The sequence below is a fragment of the Ranitomeya imitator genome, chromosome 2, assembly GCF_032444005.1.
Source record: "Ranitomeya imitator isolate aRanImi1 chromosome 2, aRanImi1.pri, whole genome shotgun sequence".
In the NCBI taxonomy this organism is placed as follows: Eukaryota; Metazoa; Chordata; class Amphibia; order Anura; family Dendrobatidae; genus Ranitomeya; species Ranitomeya imitator.
In genome coordinates, this window is record NC_091283.1 from 793,003,875 (window position 1) to 793,028,827 (window position 24,953).

The 24,953-nt window shown below is 45.9% G+C and overlaps 1 protein-coding gene across 7 annotated transcripts in view; it reads right to left on the reverse strand.

The window, feature by feature from the left end:
- The window catches only part of ATE1 (arginyltransferase 1), a 137,113-nt gene that overhangs the window by 71,766 nt on the left and 40,394 nt on the right, over positions 1 to 24,953 (reverse strand). For 3 of the 7 annotated variants that reach the window (XM_069753664.1, XM_069753666.1, XM_069753670.1), the window contains exon 7: positions 19,099 to 19,227. The exons of 2 other annotated variants lie outside the window; for them this stretch is intronic. In XM_069753664.1, the coding sequence (XP_069609765.1) occupies positions 19,099 to 19,227 (129 nt within the window). Of the gene's footprint in view, positions 1 to 14,633; positions 14,763 to 19,098; positions 19,228 to 24,953 lie in introns of all 7 variants that reach the window. 2 more of the 7 variants (XM_069753665.1, XM_069753667.1) reach the window with 1 other exon arrangement.

The following is a 24,953-nucleotide window of genomic DNA, read 5'->3' on the forward strand; positions in this document are numbered from 1 at the left end:
TTAATCGGAATTACAGAGACAAAACAGAAGCCGCAATGGTTCGTGTCTATGCAAACCATCAACGCTTTATGTGTACTTTGGATGTTGCCGAGAGTGAATGTGCCAAAGAGTCCTCAGAAATACCAAATAGAAGAAAGGCATTCGTAAATTCTAGGCGTGGTGAGGGAAATAAAAGGGTATAACAGACACGGGCAAAAGTCACATACTGTGCAGAACTTATATAGCCTGGACATCAATATCAAAAGCAGGCACAAGAGGAATTTGATTTATTTTAAATTCATTTTAAAAGAAAACAAAAATCCCAACCAAGTCAAAAATATTCAATCCATCCTCTTAACCACCTCGGGATGAGTGTAAAGGATCCTGCAGGCCGGGCAGGTAACAGCTATGTATTTATGTATGTATATAGCAGCCACATAGTATATAGCACAGGCAGGGGCGGATTATCAGAGGGTCAATATGGGCGGTAGCCCAGGGCCCAGTGGTCTGGGGGGGCCCTGGGCTGCTGCACAGATTGACCCTCCACTAATCGTCTGTGATTGAATGCCCACCGCCGGGCCGGCATGTATGTGCCCCCGGATCCGGTGGGCAAAGAGAGGGGGCCCGCATTGGGCCCCTTCTGGCGCTGCTGCGGTTTCCTATTGATGTGCGGGTGAGCGCCCGCACATCAATAGTTAACAACAACAGCCGCCAGCCAATTGGAGGCTGGCAGCTGATGTCGGCCGCAGCGCACACGTCGCCGGCGTCTGACGTCATTGTCAGTCGCCGGCGAGTGTGCGCTGCTGGAAGGAGCTCGCCGCCTGGAGCGCGGACAGGTGAGGAGACTGTTTTTTTTTTGTTTGTTTTTTTGATAAGCTAACGGTTACGGTGGACACACTGGGGGGCAATGCTGGAGGACACACTGGGGCAATGCTGGAGGACACACTGGGGCAATGCTGGAGGACACACTGGGGGCAATACTGGAGACACTGGGGCAGATTGCTGAAGGACACACTGGGGGCAATACTGGAGACACTGGGGCAGATTGCTGGAGGACACACTGGGGGCAATACTGGAGACACTGGGGCAGATTGCTGGAGGACACACTGGGGGCAATACTGGAGACACTGGGGCAGATTGCTGGAGGACACACTGGGGGCAATACTGGAGACACTGGGGCAGATTGCTGGAGACACTGGGGCAGATTGCTGGAGACACTGGGGCAGATTGCTGGAGACACTTTCTGGGGGCAATGCTGGACACACTGGGGCAATATGCTGGACACACTGGGGGCAATATGCTGGACACACTGGGGGTAATATGCTGGACACACTGGGGGTAATATGCTGGACACACTGGGGCAGATTGCTGGACACTGTCTGGGGCAATGCTGGACATACTGTGGCAGATTGCTGGACACACTGGGGGTAATATGCTGGACACACTGGGGGTAATATGCTGGACACACTGGGGGTAATATGCTGGACACACTGGGGGTAATATGCTGGACACACTGGGGGTAATATGCTGGACACACCGGGGGTAATATGCTGGACACTGGGGGTAATATGCTGGACACACTGGGGGTAATATGCTGGACACACTGGGGGTAATTTGCTGGACACACTGGGGCAGATTGCTGGACACACTGGGGCAGATTGCTGGACACACTGGGGCAGATTGCTGGACACACTGGGGCAGATTGCTGGACACACTGGGGCAGATTGCTGGACACACTGTCTGGGGGCAATGCTGGACACTGGGGCAGATTGCTGGACACACTGTCTGGGGGCAATGCTGGACACACTGGGGCAATATGCTGGACACACTGGGACAGATTGCTGGACACACTGGGGGTAATATGCTGGACACACTGGGGCAGATTGCTGGACACACTGGGGGTAATATGCTGGACACACTGGGGGTAATATGCTGGACACACTGGGGGTAATATGCTGGATACACTGGGGCAGATTGCTGGACGCTGTCTGGGGGCAATGCTGGACATACTGTGGCAGATTGCTGGACACACTGGGGGCAATACTGGAGACACTGGGACAGATTGCTGGACACACTGTCTGGGGGCAATGCTGGACACACTGGAGCAATATGCTGGACATACTGGGGCAGATTGCTGGACACACTGGGGGTAATATGCTGGACACACTGGGGCAGATTGCTGGACACACTGGGGGCAGGACTGGAGGCATGGGCAGAATGTAGACACGTGGCATGATTGGAGACACGGGGCAGGATTGGATCATGGGGCAGGATGGATAAGATGGAGACAGATGGGGGCAGGATGGGGAGATCATATGGTGTAGAATGGATAGTCATGAGTGCAGGATGGGAGAACATATGGCTGGAGCCAGGAATGAGACACACGGGGCCAGGGTGGGGAATATTATTACCATAGGCGCTAATTAAGGGATATTATTACTGCAGTGATGTATTTATTTTATTTTTTTGAGTATACTGTTTTAAATGGGGGGGCGGTCCTGTTACTGTGCAGAGTGACACTGTCGCCTTTTTTTCTTCGTGTTGTAATGTAGAAGTTGTGAAAAATTAAGTAATGTGTTCTGCAAGCGGAGCTCGAGATAACTGTGTTATTTCCTGCAGAAACGAGTCCTGGCTAGAAAAAATGATGGCGGTCTTTGCTGGATGAAAGATGAAGGACTTCACCTAGAGACGTCACTGGTGAGTCAGTGTTACCTATACACTGACACTATACACTGTATACTATATACAGAGCTCCTGTGTACTATGTCACCAGTGATCACTGTATTCCATATACATTATATACAGAGCTCCTGTGTATAATACCACCAATGATCTCTGTATTACCTCTACACAGACACTGCATACTAAGTACAGATCTCCTGTGAATACTGGCACTTATAGTGTTATAGTATTGTGTTTGTTTGTTTTTTGTTTTCTTTTTTATTACTGATCAGTATTGTAGTATTCAGTCACTATGTGGTGGTAATATGTGGTCTGGAAATGGTGTTGTGGTATTTGTCCCTTGTATGTGCTATTTGGTCACCAAATGGTAATATGTGGTCTTGACATGGTGCGGTGGTATTTGTTCCTTGTATGTGATAATATTCGATCACTGTGGTTGTAATTTGTGGTCTGGTCATGGTGCGGTGGTATTTGTTCCTTGTATGTGATATTATTCGATCACTGTGGTTGTAATTTGTGGTCTGGTCATGGTGCGGTGGTATTTGTTCCTTGTATGTGATATTATTGGTCAAAATATACCTAAATTGTATTGCAAATTTTAACAAATATTTAATAGGTTACAGTAAAGTAGGGCCCGGCCATTTTTCTGGAATAATCTGGCTCGGGTATGGCACATGACCCCCGTCACATGACCCGGGGGGCCCACAGTGTCTGAACAGCCCGGGGCCCTGGCTACCCTTAATCCACCCCTGCAGCACCAGGCCACGTAGTATATAGGAGCCATGTAGTATATAGCAGACAAATACTATGTGGCCTGTGCTATATACTATGTGGCTGCTACATACATACATATTGTAGAATACCCGATGCGTTAATACAGGCCACGCAGTATACAACACAGCCACGTACTATATAACAGCCGACGCAGTATATAGCAGCCACGCAGTATATAGCAGCCACATAGTATATAACACTGCCTATGTAGTATATAGCAGCCACGCGGTATCTAACACAGCCCACGTAGTATACAGCGGTGTGGGCACCATATCTCTGTTAAAAAAATAATTAAAATAAAAATAGTTGTATACTCACCCCTTAGGATCCACCGAAGCTCCGGCGATAAGCGCGCGGCTGCCGCCATCCTCCGTTCCCAGGATGCACTGCGAAGTTACCCAGATGACTTAGCGGTCTTGTAAGACCGCTAAGTCTTCTGGGTAATTTCGCAATGCATCACTGGGAACGGAAGGTGGCAGGCATGTGCGGCTCGGCGGACTACGGAGGGTGAGAATAGCATGTTTTTTTGTTTTATTATTTTTAACATTACATTTTTTTACTATCAATAGTAAAAAGTTGGGGACACACAGGGTTAATAACAGCGGTTACGGAGTGCGTTACCCGCGGCATAACGCGGTCCGTTACCGCCGGCATTAAGCCTGTGTGAGCGGTGACTGGAGAGGAGTATGCAGGTGCCGGGCACTGACTGCGGGGAGTAAGGAGCGGCCATTTTCTTCCGGACTGTGCCCGTCGCTGCATATTTCCCGGCTGGGGGGGGGGGAATTGCCTAACAAACAGACAATCCCCAGGTGTTGCAGCTGTAACAGCCACGAATCATGCAGCCGCAGGAACTCAACCACATTATTCGAGCATGCCTGAGATACTGGGATAACACCCAAGAACACTCATTCTGTGTTCCCAATGGTGAACGGGGTGTATGTTGCTGTCTGACACCTCTGGTAACTGCTCATCTCCTGGGAGGACCATCTGATTGGGCATATTGAAATCCAAAATGCCTACCCTTCTTGCCCCCAACATCTGCCATCAGGGAAGAGACAGGACGACCACATAGCAATAAGATGATTGGTACATTGGTCCAACGGGCACAGGCACTTCACAAAAATAGGCTACATTTATCGAAAAAGACTGGCACTTTATAGAGAAACTTTCTGCTCTCCTGACAAATCTGTTTTCGCAAATACTTACATAAATTATAAAATGTTGTCCTGTCCCTTTCATATTCCTTCTGGAAATGTATGAATAAAATCAACAACTGGACATTACCATTCCACTTGTCAATATGGCATGTCCCACAGTGCAAGGATATATGAACAGGTTTCCCGTCAGTAGCATGACCATAAAACAATATAACCATTCCCGCGTACACAGCGCGGGACTTCCAAATAATTTGTTAATTGTTCACATAATCTCATAGCTTGTCCAGGAAAACCACAAAGCAATTAAGGCCACGTTCACTTGTACAGTATTTGGTCAGTATTATACATCAGTATTTGTAAGCTAAGGCCAGGAGAGGGTGATAAATACAGAAGTGGTGACATGTTTCTATTATACTTTTCCTCTAATTGTTCCACTCCTGGTTTTGGCTACAAATACTGATGTATAATACTGACCAAATACTGCTAGTGTGAATGTGACCTAAAGGGGTGTTCCGGATATCCATTTATTATCAACAGTGGCTTTTGCTATGATAAAAATAATAAACTCATGTGTTACTCACCCGCCCCAGGTCTAGTGCTGCCTCTCCACCGGCGCTCTGGTCTTTGTTGAGAAAGTGCAGTAACGACCGACAGCCAATCACTGTGCACAGATGTGATGTCATGTAAAATGGCACAAGCTGCTGAGCCCAGTGATTGGCTAGAGCATATGCGCTGAAATAGCGAGGTCAGCCTGTCAATAAAGACCAGGAGCAGTGGCAGAGAGGCAGCACTGGAGCAGGAGGGGGGGAACAGATAACTTATTTTAACCTTGCGAAAAACCAATAGGGGTGAAAATCGTACTCCTGGGAAACCCCTTTAAAATGCTTGTTGATGGTAACTGGGTTCTGCAGGAAAAACTAAGGCATTGTGCACACGTTGTGGATTAGGGTGCAGAATTTTTTGCACAAAATCCGCATCTCCTGGCAGAAACCGCAGGTGCGGATATGCAGCAGATTTGCCGTGGATTTTGTGCGGTTTTGATGCGAATTTTGTGTTGATTTTCTGCGATTTTCACCCCTGCAGATTTCTATTATGGAAGTGGTCAGAAACGCTGCAGTTCAGCACAAAAGTAGCAGCATGCTACTTCTTTTGTTCCGCAGCAGTTTTCATGCGGATTTTTCCGCACCATTAGCACAGCTTTTTTTTTTTTTTTCCAATTGATTTACATTGTACTGTAAATCACAGTGTGGATCTGCAGCGTTTCTGCGCGGAAAAATCAGCTGCGGAACCGCACAAATTCAGCATCGTGTGCGCACAGCCTAATCGATCTGGCGCTAGAAAGGCACATCTGCAGAATGTCAATTCTTTTAGCGTTTTTGTTTGTGTTTTACTCCCACTTAGGGCTCATTCACACATGTGAAAATGGTGCATCAGATTTTTTTTAATCTCACGCATTTTGCCGCAGGAAGAAAAATAAAAAAATTAAAAACACCCTGTGTGAGCATACTCGGACTGTTACGGTCAAGACAATATAATGGATAATCCAGTGACCAAATCACGATGACTTAGGGTACCGTCACACAGTGGCATTTTGATCGCTACGACGGCACGATCCGTGACGTTCCAGCGATATATCCGTGAAGTTCCAGCGATCTCGCTGTGTCTGACACGCTCCTGCGATCAGGGACCCCGCTGAGAATCGTGCGTCGTAGCAGATCGTTTGAAACTTTCTTTCGTCGTCTAGTGTCCCGCTGTGGCGGCATGATCGCATGGTGTAACAAAGGTGTGCACGATATTTTATACGATGTGCGCATAGTAACCAACGGCTTCTACATCGCACATACGTCATGAAATTATCGCTCCAGCGTCATACATTGCAAAGTGTGACAGCAGTCTACGACGCTGGAGCGTCACGGATCGTGCCGTCGTAGCGATCAAAATGCCACTGTGTGACGGTACCCTAACAGTGAAGCTCAATGGCAGCACCTACCCTACCATTTCAGAAACAATGAAGTTAAGATATTTCCAGGTCACGGATCTGTTATCTGGGAGGTTTGGGATTACCAATAACATGTAACAAAGGCAGGCCAGAAGGTACAACTGCTTTATAGCTGCTGTGTCTTCCTTAAAGAGTTAAGGAGTATGGTGGGGGGGAGAGATGGAAAGAAGGCATTCCATCACTCTGCTGGCCGGCTTCCTCCTCGCACATGCTGTTACTGCACAATGTCAAAGCTGTGATTGTCCCTTAGAGCTGGAACGCGCTGGGCCCGGTGTGCCTGCCTCCTGCATTTCCGTTTCACTGGCGGGTGGCTGTGGTTTAGAAATCACGCAAAGTGTACCCCCTCTAATGGCGGTGGGGGGATGGCTGAGCTAATGTAGTACAGGAGAACAGAGGAACGCTTGTTCACCTTCTCCCTACACTAAATGGAGGCACAGAAAGCAGGCTGTATTTAAAGGTCTCGCCTGACCGCAGATCCAGCATGGAGGACAGGGACCGGGGTGTCCTGGGATAGCAGAAGGGAAGGCACTTCAGGAAAAGGTTTATTTAATGTTCACTTTGTCGAGATGGGTGCAGATTTACAGAGCGGGAAAAAAATGTTGTTTTTTTTTAGTGCGGTCGATACAAACCATCACAGGGGACAAGATGATCAGCAATGACAACTACACCAGACTGGCTGGAATCCCTCATCTGAAAGACATTAGACTTGTATTTCTCTGATATTTGATGTACAGGACGCCGGGGTATACACACACGTCAAAGCCCCCTACTCGAATCAACCCATATAAACAAATGGCAGCCGTCATACAACATATCCTTTAGGGAGCGAGAGACCTGCAACAACGTCATTTCATAGCGTAGCCATCATCTATATATATAATTGTCTAAGGGTTTTTCCGTCTGTCTGTCTGTCTGTCCTGGAAATCCCGGCTCTCTGATTGGTCGAGGCCGCCAGGCCTCGACCAATCAGAGACCGGCACAGCATCGACGTAGAAATCCCGCGTCTCTGATACTGTGTCTGTATCAGTACTGTACTGTGATACTGTATCAGTACCGCGTCGATACTGTGCCCGTCGCTGATTGGTCGAGGCCTGGCGGCCTCGACCAATCAGCAACGGGCACAGCGACGATGATGTCATAAAGGACGTAGACATCCCGCATCTCTGATTGGTCGAGGCCGCCAGGCCTCGACCAATCAGCGACGGGCACAGTATCGACGTAGATGTCATAATGGTTGCCATGGCGACGATGATGGCATAAAGGTTGCCTCGACCAATCAGCGACGGGCACAGTCTGCCGCGAATTCTGGAATCATCATTGTCCATATACTACGGGGACATGCATATTCTAGAATACCCGATGCGTTAGAATCGGGCCACAATCTAGTTTATCATAAGAATAAAGAGCGCTTATCCAGAATTAGACAAACCCTTCCTCCAAAAACCGCACCAAATCTGCACACAGGTATGCAACCCCATTCACCCTAGAAGGGTCTACACTAAACTATTAACATCTATGGGGGGCCTCCAGAGATTATTTTAGATGAAAAGAGTTACCAGTGTGAGACAAGTAATGACTGACAGTCTGCTCTCCTGAACTACGTCTCACACTGGTAACTCTTCCTTTCTTTTAAAATAATCTCTGGAGACAGATTCTCGGGGAGATCTATGTGCGTCCAATAGATCTTAACAGCTCATTTACATACTAAGAAAACTGTGGATTTCTCTGGAATAAGATATCTGATCGCAGATGTCAAGGTATCATTTTGTTCAGCTTTTTATGACCTGCATGCCCATATAGATGGCTCAGGAGGATTGATCACACTAACAGAGTCCCATTAACAACCCCCAGTGAATAAAAAGTGATCTGTGGAGACGAGATCTTCCTACCATCTTTGTAGAGATTCAGAAAATGAAGGGCTGGAATAAAGCTGTGTCTGGCAGCATCAGATGCCCACTATTATTATTATTATTATTTATTTATATAGCACCATTGATTCCATGGTGCTGTACATGAGAAGGGGTTACATACAAGTTACAAATATCACATACAGTAAACAAACTAACAATGACTGACTGATACAGAGGGGCGAGGACCCTGCCCTTGCGGGCTTACATTCTACAGGATTATGGGGAAGGAGACAGTAGGTCTCTGGTAATGGCGGACTACCACCACTCCTGCCAGTTATTCTGGGCAGCTTGAAGGTTGCAGGGTCATGCATGTGGCAGTGTGTGCTAGTAACTCTTCATTCAAGTGTTTATTTCATCTAAATGATGACCTGCTGGAAACAGACTAATCCCTGACTGTCCAGTGGGTAAACCATGGACACTGCCTATATAGAGAGAAAGTGCCATTAAATAGCCTGATCTAGTGGGAAATAGTGTTTGCGCTGGATCCAGAGACTAGAAAGTATCAAATAGGCCAACCCTTTATTTTGGCTGAAGATGCATTAAAATTAAAAAAATGGTTAAGTTGCCCTTAATAACAAAAATCAGGTTGGTGATTACATTTTACCCCAGACCCCCGCAAGAAAGGAGCTTTAAGGTGATTGGGTGCTATGAATAAATATCCCTAGTCTGTGCAGACCCTGTTATATGTGACCGCTGCCAAAATCTCTCACATATTGCCTTCCAAAGAAAACTTTTAGTAGGCACCAGAGAGCAGCAGCTGGCATCCAAATTACAAAGGTGAACAAATAAAAAAAATCCCATCCTAAATCAGCAAAGCAAAGTACAGCCAATAAGAGGATATGGCGGCATTAGCACAGTGTTCCAGGGTATGAACGAAGGGATAAATCAGACCCCGCAGACCTGTCCGCTACAATTCTTCAAACTAGGTGCATGAGAACATTAAAAAGGGATTTCTCAAAACTGTAAGCTATCCCCTATCAATAGGAAATGGAGTGGAGGTTGATCCTGCAAATACCTGCTTTTATACATTTTTTAAATAATTCTTGCTAGCTTGTAAATACCTGCCATTATTTTCATTTTTCTTCAACAAGCATTTTCATGCCATTCATATACGCACCTTTTTTTTTTTATATAAATAGACATGCTCATGTTTATATTACTTAAAAAATAAAGTCACAAAATGTCATAGACTTTGTGTCTAAATAAATAAAGCAAAAAAATATATATATAAAAAAAAAAAAACATACCATAAAAGAGGCAGTTTGGGGGGAGAAAAACAAAAACAAAGTGTGGGAAACCACCGTACGAGTTCTTATTCAAGTCTTGCATCATTGCTGGGATCTGAGGTTTTGCTGAGAGAAACTTACAAGAATCCTATAGAACAATCGCCAGCTGGGACTTCCGGCCGCTGTCCCCGAATCCCATAAGGCACTGCGGCGGTGTCACTTGCGCTGGCGCAGTTCGTGGCCGCAACCACGCCGTTACTACACATGCGCAGGAATAGAGGTGACGTGTATGCCACTTGCGCAGGTTATATATAGAGATGTATGACCTCATCATCCGGTAGCAGGGTGCCGCGAGTGAGGCTTGAGATAGAGGAGGGGCGCCCATGTTGTCCCGGGAAGTCCGAGCGAGGTTTGGAGCGTGGGCGCATGCACAGTGTTGTCTAAAGTGCCAGAAGCTGGGCACATGCACAGTAAGGGGAAGAGAGGTTTGGGACGCAAGGTCCTCAAAGAATGCACAGTCTGTATGTAAGCAGATGTAGACGTGCGTGGTGTATGTGGAAGTTAAATGCCGTGGAATTAAGGCTAAGTATTGCTGGGAATAGGCGATGACAATAAAAATGGTAACAGTAAAGCCAATTTCCTTTTGGGAATGGATAGAACAGGAATGGAATACAGAGAGTGGAAAAGGAAAAGAAAAGAAATTTGAAGATGAAATTATTTATGGAGACAAAAATTAAAAAAAAGCTTGAAGAAATGAAGTAATGAAAAAATGAAAAAAAAAAAAAAAAAAAGATCAAAAGAAAAAAAAGTAAAAAATTGGAAATGAAAAAAATTGAAAGGAAAACGAAAAGATAGAACATGAAAAAAATGAGGGGGGATAGCGCAAGGCCACGAACTGCACCTGCGCAAGTGACACACACGTCTTCACTATTCCCACGCAGGCGCAGTATCAGACAGGTCGTTAATACTAGTGATGAGCAAATATACTCATTACTTGAGATTTCCCGAGCACGCTCGGGGGTCCTCCGAGTACTTTTTAGTGCTCAGAGATTTAGTTTTCATCGCCGCAGCTGAATGATTTACAGCTACTAGCCAGCATAAGTACATGTGGGGGTTGCCTGGTTGCTAGGGAATCCCCACATGTAATCAAGCTGGCTAACAGATGTAAATCAGTCAGCTGCTGCAAGGAAAATCTCCAAGCAGTTATAAATACTGGGAGGACCCCCGGGCGTGCTCGGGAAATCTCTAGTAACGAGTATATTCGCTCACCACTAGTTGCTACGCATGCGCGGGAATAGCGGTGACGTGTATGTCACTTGCAACTGTGCAAAAATACAAAAATGCAGAGGGATGATATAGAACAGATATGTTGGAAAGTGCAAACTGTGCGAGACATGTCCGCTGCTCCTGTCAGCACCACTAAACATATACAGATGTTAATTTCACCGCACTCCCTATGCAACAGCATCGGGCCTATTTCTAGTGTAAAATACTGTATTTTCTGGCGTATAAGACTACTTTTTAACCCCTGAAAGTCTTCTCAAAAGTCGGGTGTCGTCTTATACGCCAGGTGTCGTCTTATAGGGCAGGTGCGGAGTAATCTGCGGTCGCCGCATATTGTGGGGGGAGCGGTCCCAATGATGAGATGAGGGGGCGCCTCACCGGGAAGGTGTAAGTGAAGCAGAGGCAGAGAAGGAGATAATAGGATACAAGGGCGAGCCAGATTAGTGAAAGAGGAGTGTTTTTCTAGGCACAGCACCGCTCTCTCTCTTTTTTTTGCATACCCCTGGCATCCCAGACGCTGACAGTTTGCTTCACTTACACCTTCCTGGTGAGGCGCTCCCTCACCTCGTCATCGGGACCACTCCCCCCCACTATATACATCGACCGCAGATTGCTCCGCACCCACCCTATAAGTCGACACCCGGCCTATAAGACAACCCCCGACTTTTGAGAAGATTTTATATTTTAACTGGAAAAGTTGGGGGTCGTCTTATACGCCCAGTCGTCTTATACGTCGGAAAATACGGTAATTGTAAATACCAAACAGAAGATTTCGGACACTACTGGATTGGCAATTCTCATATGCTATCAAAGCAGCTGTTTTGCGTGCCAACCACAAGTCTTTTTGGGGTGTTTTCTTGCATGTAGCATAACCACAGAGGCTATCTGTGGTGATCAGAGGAGGGTAGGAGCTGCAAGTGCTGGGGACAAGGGTTCCTTTTTAGCATCAGGACGTGGTTTACATAATGGGGCATATAAATACATGACTTACATTTAGATTTTTTAGTATGTGTCTTTGGTTTACAGCAGAAAATTAAATAATTGCACCCATTTCCAGCTCTGCATTCCTGACATACAAACCAGCCTTCATCTTACTGATGCAAAAATATTATCTGTCTGCATTTTTAAGGATTGTAACCAGCATGGAGGCTCACGAGGTCACGTAGATAACGACACAGTGTATGGAGTCCAGTGAGAATAATGTGTTTTTATTATTATTATTATTATTATTATTTCTAACGTCTTCCTCTCCTTGGATTTTATGCTTTGGGCCTGGAAATAAACATTTTCTTCAAGGCAATAGTGAAACTTTAGATCAGACTGACTTTTATTCAGATATAATGGTGACTGATTTGAGAGAATCTTCCCGAAATTAATTTTGAGAGATTTACTCATCTTTACATGCAACAAACATGCTTAATCAATGCTAGTTTATTAATGGAGGTGATCACTGAACCTGCAGGGGAAACACAGCAGCCCCCATGGATTCAAACAGTTCTCACCAAAAGGGTCAGTTCTGATCACGGCAAGTAACCATTTTTTAGATTTACTTTAGGGCAGGGTTGAAAATGCAAGAAGTAATTTGATTGGTAGCTGTGATTGTTTAAAACGGTTTACTGTACCAATCAGCTGATTAGCATTTAGGAATCACTGATTTAAGCCGGTGTGACCATCATTTTGGTGGACAGATCACGGACACATTACAATTGTTGTTTTTTTTTGTTTTGTTTTGTTTTTTTGCAGGCAGATTGTCTGCAAAAAGTAAGAGTGACTGGGACATGACATCCTAATCGTATCCATGTTGCAGATCAAACTCTCCAATGCAACTCAAAAGCCCAATGGAAAAAAAATTAAATGGCACACCGAAGCCATTGTGTGCTGTCCTAATTTTACTGTGTAATGGGTAGGTTAAAGTAAGATTTTTTTTTAGGTGCGAAAAAAACAAGTAAAAAAAAAAAAAAAAAAATCTGATGAAGTCCGTGTCAGGAGAGGGAGAAGAAGAGAAAGCGAGCAGCTGCAGTCAGGAGAGGGAGAAGAAGAGAAAGCGAGCAGCTGCAGTCAGGAGAGGGAGAAGAAGAGAAAGCGAGCCGCTGCAGTCAGGAGAGGGAGAAGAAGAGAAAGCGAGCAGCTGCAGTCAGGAGAGGGAGAAGAAGAGAAAGCGAGCAGCTGCAGTCAGGAGAGGGAGAAGAAGAGAGAGTGAGCTACTGCCGTCAGGAGAGGGAGAAGAAGAGAAAGCGAGCAGCTGCAGTCAGGAGAGGGAGAAGAAGAGAAAGCGAGCAGCTGCAGTCAGGAGAGGGAGAAGAAGAGAGAGTGAGCTACTGCCGTCAGTGTCAGGAGAGAGAGAGTGAGCTACTGCCGTCAGGAGAGGGAGAAGAAGAGAAAGCGAGCAGCTGCAGTCAGGAGAGGGAGAAGAAGAGACAGTGAGCTACTGCCGTCAGTGTCAGGAGAGAGAGAGCGAGCTACTGCAGTCAGGAGAGAGAGAGTGAGCTACTGCCGTCAGGAGAGAGAGTGAGCTACTGCCGTCAGGAGAGAGAGTGAGCTACTGCCGTCAGGAGAGAGAGAGCTACTGCCGTCAGGAGAGAGAGTGAGCTACTGCCGTCAGTGTCAGGAGAGAGAGCTGCTGCAGTCAATGTCAGGAGAGAGAGCTGCTGCAGTCAATGTCAGGAGAGAGAGCTGCTGCAGTCAATGTCAGGAGAGAGAGCTGCTGCAGTCAATGTCAGGAGAGAGAGCTGCTGCAGTCAATGTCAGGAGAGAGAGCTGCTGCAGTCAATGTCAGGAGAGAGAGCTGCTGCAGTCAATGTCAGGAGAGAGAGCTGCTGCAGTCAATGTCAGGAGAAAGAGAGGTGCTGCAGTCAATGTCAGGAGAAAGAGAGGTGCTGCAGTCAATGTCAGGAGAAAGAGAGGTGCTGCAGTCAATGTCAGGAGAAAGAGCTGCTGTGGTGACCAGACTAACGAGAGGGGCCATTATGCTTTACAACCCCTACAAAAAAACAGCATAGATAATAAATGTATGTTTATCGCTTTAGTTTTTACATTCTTCACAGAAAAAGAGGAGGTTTGTGTCTGTACTGCAAATCAGTACTGATGGTGCTCAAATCAGGATTATTTTCTGTTGTGTGAAATATGAATACAAACAGGCTTTAGCTCATATATTGTTCATCCGATTATTAGCCGAGCGACAGATTTGGTAGAGGTCATGCAAACAATATATTTCTTAATACTTTGTGACTGAGTGCGTTGTTCTTGAGAGCCTTCCCTGCGTCATATTTACTCCTATAGAGCTACGGGGGCGTTTTAACTCCTTAATAAGCAGAAATGACTCATGACCAAGAGTGCGTAAAACCTGATCTGGTCATCCTCAGATCTTAAAAAAAAGCACCATAAAATATATTGTAAAAGCCGAAGAGAACAGTCTTATACACCTTACAGGAAAAATATGACTCATTAGCCATGCTTCACTTTGTGCAATGTGTGAGGAAAAGGTCAGTCATGTGAATATAGACTTCCATGATAAACCACCATGGAGAATGAAAAATGGAAAAAAGAAAGAAAAAAAAATGAAAAAGGAGTAGATAGGCAAAAAAAAGACACAACACATACACTTATAGCACATGGGCAATACCTCTTCAGGTCTGCATTCAAAAGGAAGATCCTTGTGTACGCTCATCTGGTACTTGGTGTAAAGAGCGGCTGAAGATTCGAAGGAAGAGGCAAATTCGGGGTCCTCCATGGAGACCGGAACTAACTTGACCTTCAGGGGCAAGGGAAAGTCAAGCTTAGCTACAGAACACACACAATGACTGACAAGGCTCCTGAAGCTGTCCCTGCTTGGTAAATGGTCACCTGTGACAGCGGGAATAAAACATACATGAATAACGATCCCAATACACATCTGAGAAATGACTTCTCCAGCTTCCTCCGTCATCAGATGTTTCATCCGGAACTAGCAATACTTAATGCTGAAAAATCACTAAAACCACATACAAGGGAAACTGACTGAACACATCAGATTAATCTTGATCAATCTGATCAACTGGGATGAGACCGAGCAACTCTCCGCCAATAACATGCCGAAGAGAATGATCGGGCAGCTGGATTTCAACATGCCCAATACTTTAGTTCCTAATGGAAACTGTTCCTAAAGCATTCACCCTTCTCTACAATGAGAACAATGTCCGGCGTGTCGCTCCCCAAATGTGTACGGCAACCTTTATAATGTGAATATGCATATTATACAAAGCACGATAGCAACATTTTACAGGGAAATTGAAGGGAAGATAAATCAGCATGCTTTCAAAAATAGAAGAGTTAATATTTTCTTTTTCTCAATTAGCAAGACAAAGTGAATAAAGAAAAGAGAAATCTAAATCAAATTGATACTTGGTGTGACTGCCCTTTGCCTTCAAAATAGCATGACATTCTTGATACGCATCACTTCCAGGACTCCTTGTTCTTTTTTCTGATGAGGATAGTTCTGAATTGGCGATACATTTGGGGTCATTTTCTTGTTACAGAATAATTTTGGCTCCTCCCTGGTGGTATTGCATGATGACGAAGTATCTGCCTGTATTTCTCAGAATTGAGGACACCATTAACCCTGCCCAAATCCTTAACTCCATTTGCTAAAATGCAGCCACAAACTTGCAAAGACCCTCCACCATGCTTCACTGTTGCCTGCACGCGCCATTATCGTACAGCGCTCCAGAACTTCGCAAACTAACTGCCTCCTGTTACAGCCAAATATTTCACATTTTGATTAATCAATTCCAGCTGCCATTTTTCTACATTCCTTGCAATTCTTTCTTGAAGACCACTTATGGCCAGACTCCTCTGAACAGTAGATAATTGTTGCTGGATCACACTAATTGCTGCCCATTCTGAACTGATGGCTCTGCCAGACATCTACCATTTAAAAGGGAAGGAAGATATGTCTCATCTGCCCCGCTAAGTCTCCTTGGCTGACCACTGCATCTATGGTCCTTAATCTTGTCCAATTTCTTGGTGCTTCTTCAAAAGAAGCTTGAGCAGTGTATCTTTAAACCCGACTCTGCTTTGAAATCTTTGCCTGGTCAAGAACTTGATGATGCAGTATAACTACCTTGTATCTTATTGCTGTGCTCAGTCTTGCCATGATGAATGATCTGTGACATGAATCTGTCTTGAAGAGTATGGCTGTTCTTCACCCAGTTTTAAACCCTCCTTCACAGCAGTTTCTGTTTCAGTTGAAGAGGTTGTCCACTACTTTATCACTGATGACTAGTGATGAGTGAACAAGCTTGTATAAGTTGTTATCCGAGCAGGTTTGCGTGCTAACCGAGTGTCTTCGTCGTGCCCAAAAATATGTTTGCGTTCCCGGCAACTGCATGTTTCGCGGCTGTCCAACAGCTGCAACACATGCAGGAATTGCCTAACAAACAGGAAATTCCTACATGTGTTGCGGCTGTCGAACAGCCGTGAGACATGCAGGAGCGGAGACTCAAACATATTATTCGAGCATGCCGAAGTAACTCAGTTAGCACCCCAGAATGCTCCGATAACATCTTATCCAAGCACGTTCGCTCATCAATATCAATGGCCAATCCTTAGGATAGGTCATCAATGTCTGATCGGTTGGGGCCCGACACCCAGCATCCCCGCAGATGAGCTGTTCTCTGTGTTGGCAGCCGGAATTGCTCAATTGCAGAGCTGCCCCATCTTCTGATAGAGGCTGGGTACTGCACATCAGCCCTCCATTCAAATGCATAAGAGGCGGATGTGCAGTACCCAGCCGCGACCACTATCAGAAGATGGGGCAGCTCCGCAATTGAGAAGTGCCAGCCGGCAGCAACTGACTATACTTATATACTGTGCCGTATACACACAAAGTTAGTTACTCATGCACCTTACTATAACCCTACAAAATCCATGACCTTCAGGAGTACCTAGAAGATATGATGTTGTTTCAAAGGCAGAGGTCACATCAAATACTGGTGTGATTTAGATATATATCTTTTATTCATTCACTAGAGATTTTAATTGATAAAAATAAACTAAAGTTACCACTTTTATTTAAGCATTTTTTCCACAACTGCCTGAAACTTTTGCATAGTACTGTAAGTGTTCGTAAGGAATAAAAAGGTCCAACTGAAAGGGACAACCCTGTCAACAATGACCCAAGGCAGGCGTCACAATATCCAGTGAAGAGCAGAAAGCCCATAGGAAGCGTACCGTTTACCAGCATGGGTAATCAGATCAAGGAAGAAAAAATTAGGAAAGCTACAAAAAAATATGAGATTTGTTATAATCATCAGGTTAAGGTTTTAAAGTTTTTGACAAAATGCCTTGGACTTGTGTCATATTTACCATTTTCAGTGGATGGTCCAATATTGAAGGCAAGGGCACCACATACGATAGATTTTATTGTATTTTTAGGGCGAGTGTTGTATACTACAACATTCTCACACTTTCTATTTTTGAGAATTTTCAGGGGAAAAAAAAAAAGTCAGAAAAATATATTACAGATGTAACAAAAAACACCACCAAAAACACTTCAAATCCTCAGGTTTTTTATGTAGAAAGCAAGAAAAAAAAAATACAGAAGAATAATCTGGAAGAAGCTCTGCTGGCAAAAAGTCTAAGAGGCCGCGCACCGATCTACGTGCGGGATGATACAGGAGCTTCCTGAGCAGTACACGTGACAAGAGTTTGGAGCGATCGGTGGGACCCGGACCCCACTGCGACCAGCACAACATCTCATGCCCTGTTACTTGTTCGCAAACCAAAAAAAATGTAGACCCCCTTTTAGGTTTCCCCCCCCCCCTCTTTCAATATGTCCAACGTGTCTGACAAGCGCTGGTCCTACACATTTTGTGAAGAACGATGGTTGCCGGACTACAACCCTGTGGATTGATCCAGCCTGAGGCTGAATGGAGTGGTGGCCATACATATGCCTCACAAGTCAAATCTGTAGGCGTTAGGACATGGGCAAACTTGCACAGATTCATTCTGACGGGTAAAGCGTAGCGGCGGGGAATTAGTACAGAATCAATAATGTGAATATTGAATATATATTAGTATATACAGAATAAATACAGTATTTTGTCTTTTTTTAATCTATTATGGCTACACAGAAAACCTTTTTGGAAAGAAAACAAACATTCATTGCATATTCCTATACCCCTGACTATTGCTGAAAACTAAGCAGAAACTCCGTGACCTGCAACCTGCTCCACTGCTGTTCAAACACTACAGGTCTCAGCATGTCGCAAAAACAGCCATCAAATTGCTGGAACGTCAAAAGTTGACAACTAGAAGGCATCCGCTATGCAAAAAAGCAAGTTTACCTCCCTGCGTGCCGTTGCTGGAGTTATCTCCTAGATGGAGACGAGAAAAGCACAAATATCACCAAGTCTGATGTGCTGCATCTAAAACGCATCGCCCAATATCAATCCATTGGCTAAAAACATCTAAAAAACGCCAAAAGCAGCATCTGTACTGAAGCGCAACAGCACAGAAAGCAAATGTCAGAAGTATAAGTCTCAATTACTCCTTAAAACTGAGGGGGCACAGGTCCCTACACCGGCCGAGCACCAGCATAATGTACCCACGAGGTGGAAAGAGACTGGAAGCTTTTGTCCAGCCCTAGGTACGGAGCGATTAATATCGCTGGGTTGGCGCCCAGTGAGAAGTAGTGAAGAAGGTCACTGCCATTTTCGCAGAACATCGAGATCCTGTTTAGATTTCTTTGCTTTTTGAGCTGAACATTCGTGATTCTCGCTGGCACACAATTACCCACCGGCTCCAGGAATAGCAGGCTTGTGTGCGTCTAAGGACTTGATCAGAAACCAAATCCCGTCTGTGGTGCGATCTCGGGCAGCGGACAGTGTGTACCTGTGTCTGCCGCACGGGGAGACATAATGGAGTCTCAGGACGTCAAGCTCTTGTGATTAGGTGCTGGCGGTGCTGTATATGTCTGAAGCCGTTATATAGGGTCATAGAAAAATGAGGCTATAAAAAACACTAAAAGCTTTCCTAATAATCTGCTGTGACGCGCCCCTATTCTTGTGCCTGCACGGTGTGTTGGTGCAGTGTGTGGCCCCTCTTCTGACCTGGCTTACGGTGGGCTTGTCAGGCGGGTCCTGGTGAATGGTCGTCTGATAGCGCTTATATACTTGGTAAGACTCTTGAAACGTCATTTTGAACAGGGAGCTGGGAGGACAGGACCGCACAAGTTTCACCTTCAAAATGGAGCGGAAAAAAACACAGCAGTTACAGCACCTACAAATACTAGAAACACCGGACACCCCAAACACAGAAGGACACCAGCTCACCATAACCACCGTGCAATGCAAGATTACATAGAACGCTGCTGTATAGGAAAAAGAAAGACGTTAAAAAGGTTGTCAGGCCATAGACAGCAGCGGCGTATTGCTTGGATATGTCACCAATATCCGGTGGGTAGAGGTCCGACCCCTGGCGATATGTGGAGGAGCACCGCGAAAGGTCGGCCATGGGGTCTGCTCTGCTTACTATGGAGGCCGCCTATTATAGGTGGCTCAGCAAATACACAAAGTAGCCCAGCGATGTCCCAATTTACAGGGATCCTGGTGGAACCCTACATAGCGGATTTTGACAACAACCAATCAAAAGGCCACCAGTGTCTATGGAGAGACGAACACGTCACAGCTTTAGACACAGCTTTAGACACTGCCCAATTTTAGACTTGAAGGGGTCGTCTTTTTCAGAAACTCTTCATCCCCAATTGCAGGTTGCAAAAAAAAAAAAAAAAAAAAACCCCTTTATTCACGGCCAAGTGTCTGGGATTGGCGATGACGTCATGTCGACAGCGCGGCAGTCAGTCAGTGACCTCACTGATTGGCTGCCGTGCTGTTCATGTGACATCACCACCACAGCCAATACCGGACATCGGGGGCAGCGCCAGAGACTCCGTGCCGGACCCAGGGGCACTGAATGGAGAGCAGCTTGTTATTTTACAACAGACTGCAGCCAGGGACAAAAGATTTTCTAAAAGAACATAATCCCTTTAAAAAAAAAAATTTTTGCAGAAAATCCTGACTACTAAAGCTTGAGATGAGAATAAAAGAGGCGAGCGCTTCACATCCTCTGCCGGAAGCATGGTGCCTCTGGGATTAAAGGAGACTAGTCGGCTGCTATGAGCACATTGCTTGACAACCCCAACCTTCTCAACATGGTTGTCAGGTAGTAAGGCATTGCTGCATGCTCCGTCTCAAATTTTCTTTTAAAGTGTTAGTCGTGCACCTCTCAGTCCATATCAAGAGATAAGTAGGCGAGGCAACGCAACGTGTATCGATACCTGGACGTGCACACAATCGGCAGGTGTGGTGCAGCTGTATGACATCGGCCATTTGGGCACGCGGTTCAGCAGGTATCAGACATAACGTCACCTGCCCCGCTGGCCTCTCGCGTCTGACATTTCGTAATTACACGTCAGATGTGCTGATCTGTGGGAACCTGGGTGCGGAGACCTCCACCGATCGCTACAACTGCCTCTGCTCTCCACAAGAGTGATTAGTGTATTCATCTATAGAAAGTGTCAGAGTGGAGGAGCAGTACATGGATCTATAAAGGGGTTTGGTGGAGCAGTGAGCGGTGTGTAGATCTATATAAAGTCTACAGATCCGTGCACCGCCGGGCTCTGCGCTCCCAGGAGAGGCGATCCGTGCACCGCTGGCTCCGCGCTCCCAGGAGAGGCGATCCATGCACCACCGGGCTCCGCGCTCCCAGGAGAGACGATCCGTGCACGGCTGGGCTCCGCGCTCCCAGGAGAGGCAATCCGTGCACGGCTGGGCTCCGCGCTCCCAGGAGAGGCGATCCGTGCACCGCCGGGCTCCGCGCTCCCAGGAGAGGCGATCCGTGCACCGCCGGGCTCCGCGCTCCCAGGAGAGACGATCCGTGCACGGCTGGGCTCCGCGCTCCCAGGAGAGGCAATCCGTGCACGGCTGGGCTCCGCGCTCCCAGGAGAGGCGATCCGTGCACCGCCGGGCTCCGCGCTCCCAGGAGAGGCAATCCGTGCACGGCCGGGCTCCGCGCTCCCAGGAGAGGCGATCCGTGCACCGCCGGGCTCCGCGCTCCCAGGAGAGGCGATCCGTGCACCGCCGGGCTCCGCGCTCCCAGGAGAGGCGATCCGTGCACCGCCGGGCTCCGCGCTCCCAGGAGAGGCGATCCGTGCACCGCTGGCTCCGCGCTCCCAGGAGAGGCGATCCGTGCACCGCTGGCTCCGCGCTCCCAGGAGAGGCGATCCGTGCACCGCCGGGCTCCGCGCTACCAGGAGAGGCGATCCGTGCACCGCTGGCTCCGCGCTCCCAGGAGAGGCGATCCGTGCACCGCCGGGCTCCGCACTACCAGGAGAGGCGATCCGTGCACCGCTGGCTCCGCGCTCCCAGGAGAGGCGATCCGTGCACCGCTGGCTCCGCGCTACCAGGAGAGGCGATCCGTGCACCGCCGGGCTCCGCGCTACCAGGAGAGGCGATCCGTGCACCGCTGGCTCCGCGCTACCAGGCGAGGTGGGAAGAAACAAGGGAGCAGAGAGCAGCAGCCCCTTCATCATGATGATCAGTGGAATCTCAAGACCCAGGAACCCACCAATCACCGACATGTCAGAAGTATGCAAAACTACTGGTACCCTTTAACTGAAAAAAGAGAATTAGGAGGCTTGATGGATTTAGAAGGGTTGGAAAAGAAAAAAAAAAAAAAAAAAAATCTGCTTTCTTCTAGAAACAGCATCACTTATCGGTGTGTGATACACAGATGACTGTGTACCTACAATATCTGCTTATTAGATGTTCATGCAAACAATGACACCTGCAGCGGCTATAAAGAATAGTGAGATAATACAAATACAGCAATTGTAAGTTAAGGGCAATAAAAGCAAAACAGAAGATAAAAATAATGTGGGAAGAACAAGCAAATATAACATTCTGGTATTACAGAAAAACAAATAACGGCACAAACTGCTAAACTATAGTGCTATAATGTGAGAGTAATAAAGCGCTGCCGGAGGCGACAACAGTGATGTGGTTATAGGAAGGAGAACATATGGTATTACACTGCCCCCTGGTGGTTAACATTGGCACCAGTAAATTACATACACTTGATTTTATCTCATACGTATGCTGTATATGTTATGCATATTATGCACCAAAAACTACATGCAGGGTACAATGTATGGGAATGGAATTTTGTCAAACCCCATTTTATATACTGCCGAAAAGATTCACCAAAATATGGGAATATGTTTAAGGGTGTGTGTCCACTATCCGAATTGCCGGCACTTTGGACGGGGCGGAAAACTCGCTCCGCCCAAAGCGCCGCCCCCTTCTGTACGCTCGGAATTGCCGCACCCCATACATAAGACCCTGTTATTTAGCTTGCGGGAACGGAGCGTCGCCTCAAGGTAAACGGACATGCTGCTTTCTAAAAAGACACCGCATGTCCGTAAACGCAGGGCCGCTGGGTGCGGGATTCATAAAATCCCCTCCACTATGCTGTAACATTTGGACGCTGCAGATTGAAGGCTGCGATTGTACACAGCGTTCAATCCGCAGTTAATCCGGCCCGTGGACACATACCCTAAGCATTCCTGGCTGCAAATTTCTGCCATACTTGATGGAAATTTTCTCAAAATGTTAATCAAAAGTTTGACATTTGCGGCAAAATTTCACAATTTCTGCAGAGTTTGAATATGGTCTAAAATCCTCTAAAAAGTAGTCGATCAATAAGGCCGAGTCTACACAGCGATTTTGGTAGTGACAAAATCCCTTTAAAAAGACAGAATGGCTTTCGAGGTGCCTAGCTGGGTGACAACCCATACTGAAGGTGCTATGTGGCTTTAGGCTGTGGGTATAAGGCGATTTTGTCCCAAGTGCATGGAGAGCGGCGAAAAATCGCTCTACGGATCGCTGGAGAGCACCCAAGATACCCCCCAGGCATCACAACAAGCAAGATGCAAAAAGTTGGAATTAGTTGGTTTTTTTGCACCTTGGCTGTCGGGGTTCTCAATAGCTGGCGGATCGCTGCGTGACTTCATTGTGGGGCGTTACAATGTGGCGGCAGCATACAGCGATTCCTGGCCGCAAAACCGGAGTCACAGCCAAAATTGCCACATTACACCTTCAATATTGGTTGCTCGACACCTTAATGGCCGTCCGGTCTATGAAAAAGGGATATTTGGTTTCCACAATTAAGTTTGCGGTATATACAAAAAAAATTCCAAAAGAAAGTTTGTTTTTTTTAAAGGAACCTGTCTGCAGATTTTGCTGCTATAAGATGCCTCCTTATTATAAAAGACAAAAAAAAAAGTGACGTTAAGAAGCCGTGCAACGATGGGATCATTACACCAGAGGAGAATGAAGGTCGCCATGAAATGAAAGCAAGCGGAGACTAATATAAAAAAAGGATGAATTAATACAGAGATTAAATCAGAAAATTATCTAAAGTTCCCATGAGGAGTGTTGGCGCAGCGTCTTACAGCTCCAGCAGAATGGATGGGATTTATAGAAAAGGGTTCTGTTTTAGATGCAGATTTCCTCTGCAGAATTATCGCATGTAATCCACGAGAGACTTTATCAAAGTTGTGTCACAGCCAAATACCAGTAAGTGTCAAAAACAAAGCAACAGGACATCAAGAGAACGAGAAAAAATTACAAGTAGCCTAAAAGCAGAAAACATCAAAATTACTCCAAATGCTCATCGTGGTAACCCAAGTTTTCATTATCCTATGTTGACAAGCTGCATTTTTGCTGCTTTTTTCGGCAAGCAAAACATGCTCTCTTGACAGTATAAAAGCTGCGAAAAATGAAAGGCAGTTTTTTTTCTGCATTTTTCGGGTACAATTATCTCTTGTGCATGCTGATACAGTTTAGTGCCTATTGTTCCTGAGTTTTCTGCACCACAAACGCAGCAAAACTGGATACCTGCGTTTTTTCACTTACTCATTGCTTTCTATGGGTGGAAAAACGCTGCAAAAAAAAAAATGCTGAACGTGACATGCATCAATTTTCAAAAACAGCAGTTTTCCAATTCAGTCAGAAAAAAAAAAAAAACTGCATGAGATTTCTGAAATCTCATAACTTTTGCTAGGACTGTAAAATGCAGCTTTTAATTTGAAAAAAAAAAAAAAAAAATATCAGAAAAAAACCCACAACATGTGAACACAGCCTTAGGTGTCAGAACCGTCTCACCCTCGTATGTAGTGGCAGAGTTTTAGTAAAGCTAGGCAGACTCACTTTTTTATTGGACTCCTGAAAACCGACTTTTATGGCTAATATTTGCACATAGGGTTCTTCATAGTTCGAGCAGTCAGAAATGTCCGACCACAAAAGGCAGTAATGGCCGACACTAACAGCTTTTAGAAAAGGGCTGGGTGATTTCCTCAGTGCACATAACATTGTGGGTTATAGATAATCTAATGACAAAGTGTAAAATTGGTGGAAAAAAGTTGAACTTGATGGACCTAGGTCTTTTTTCAAGCTATGTAATATTCATATTTTTTCTAGTGTTTTACAAAAACCTTATTTAGATGCATGAAGTGCAGATTCTTAGTGGAGTAAAAAAATATTTGGGTGTAAAAATCTTCAACTTTGAATCCGTAAATGAAGCTTAAAGGGTTATTGCCGTCATTAGAAGTGAATGCCTATCTTTAAATGAGGTTAAAATTGTCGGATCGAAAAGCTGTGAGAATACAGCGGATATGCCTGACGTCTGTAGCTGTGGCGCAAACCACCACTCCATCCATTCTCTATGAGACTGCTGGATAAATAGCCGAGCACTGCACTGGGGTTTCTCCAGCAGTCCCACAGTCAATGAATGAAGCCATGGTGGTCACCACTAAACTGCATTCTCGGGATAGTTGGGGGTCACAGCAATCGGATCCCCACTCATCCGTGAGTCATCTCCTATGCAATGCAGAGCTGATGACTTAAGG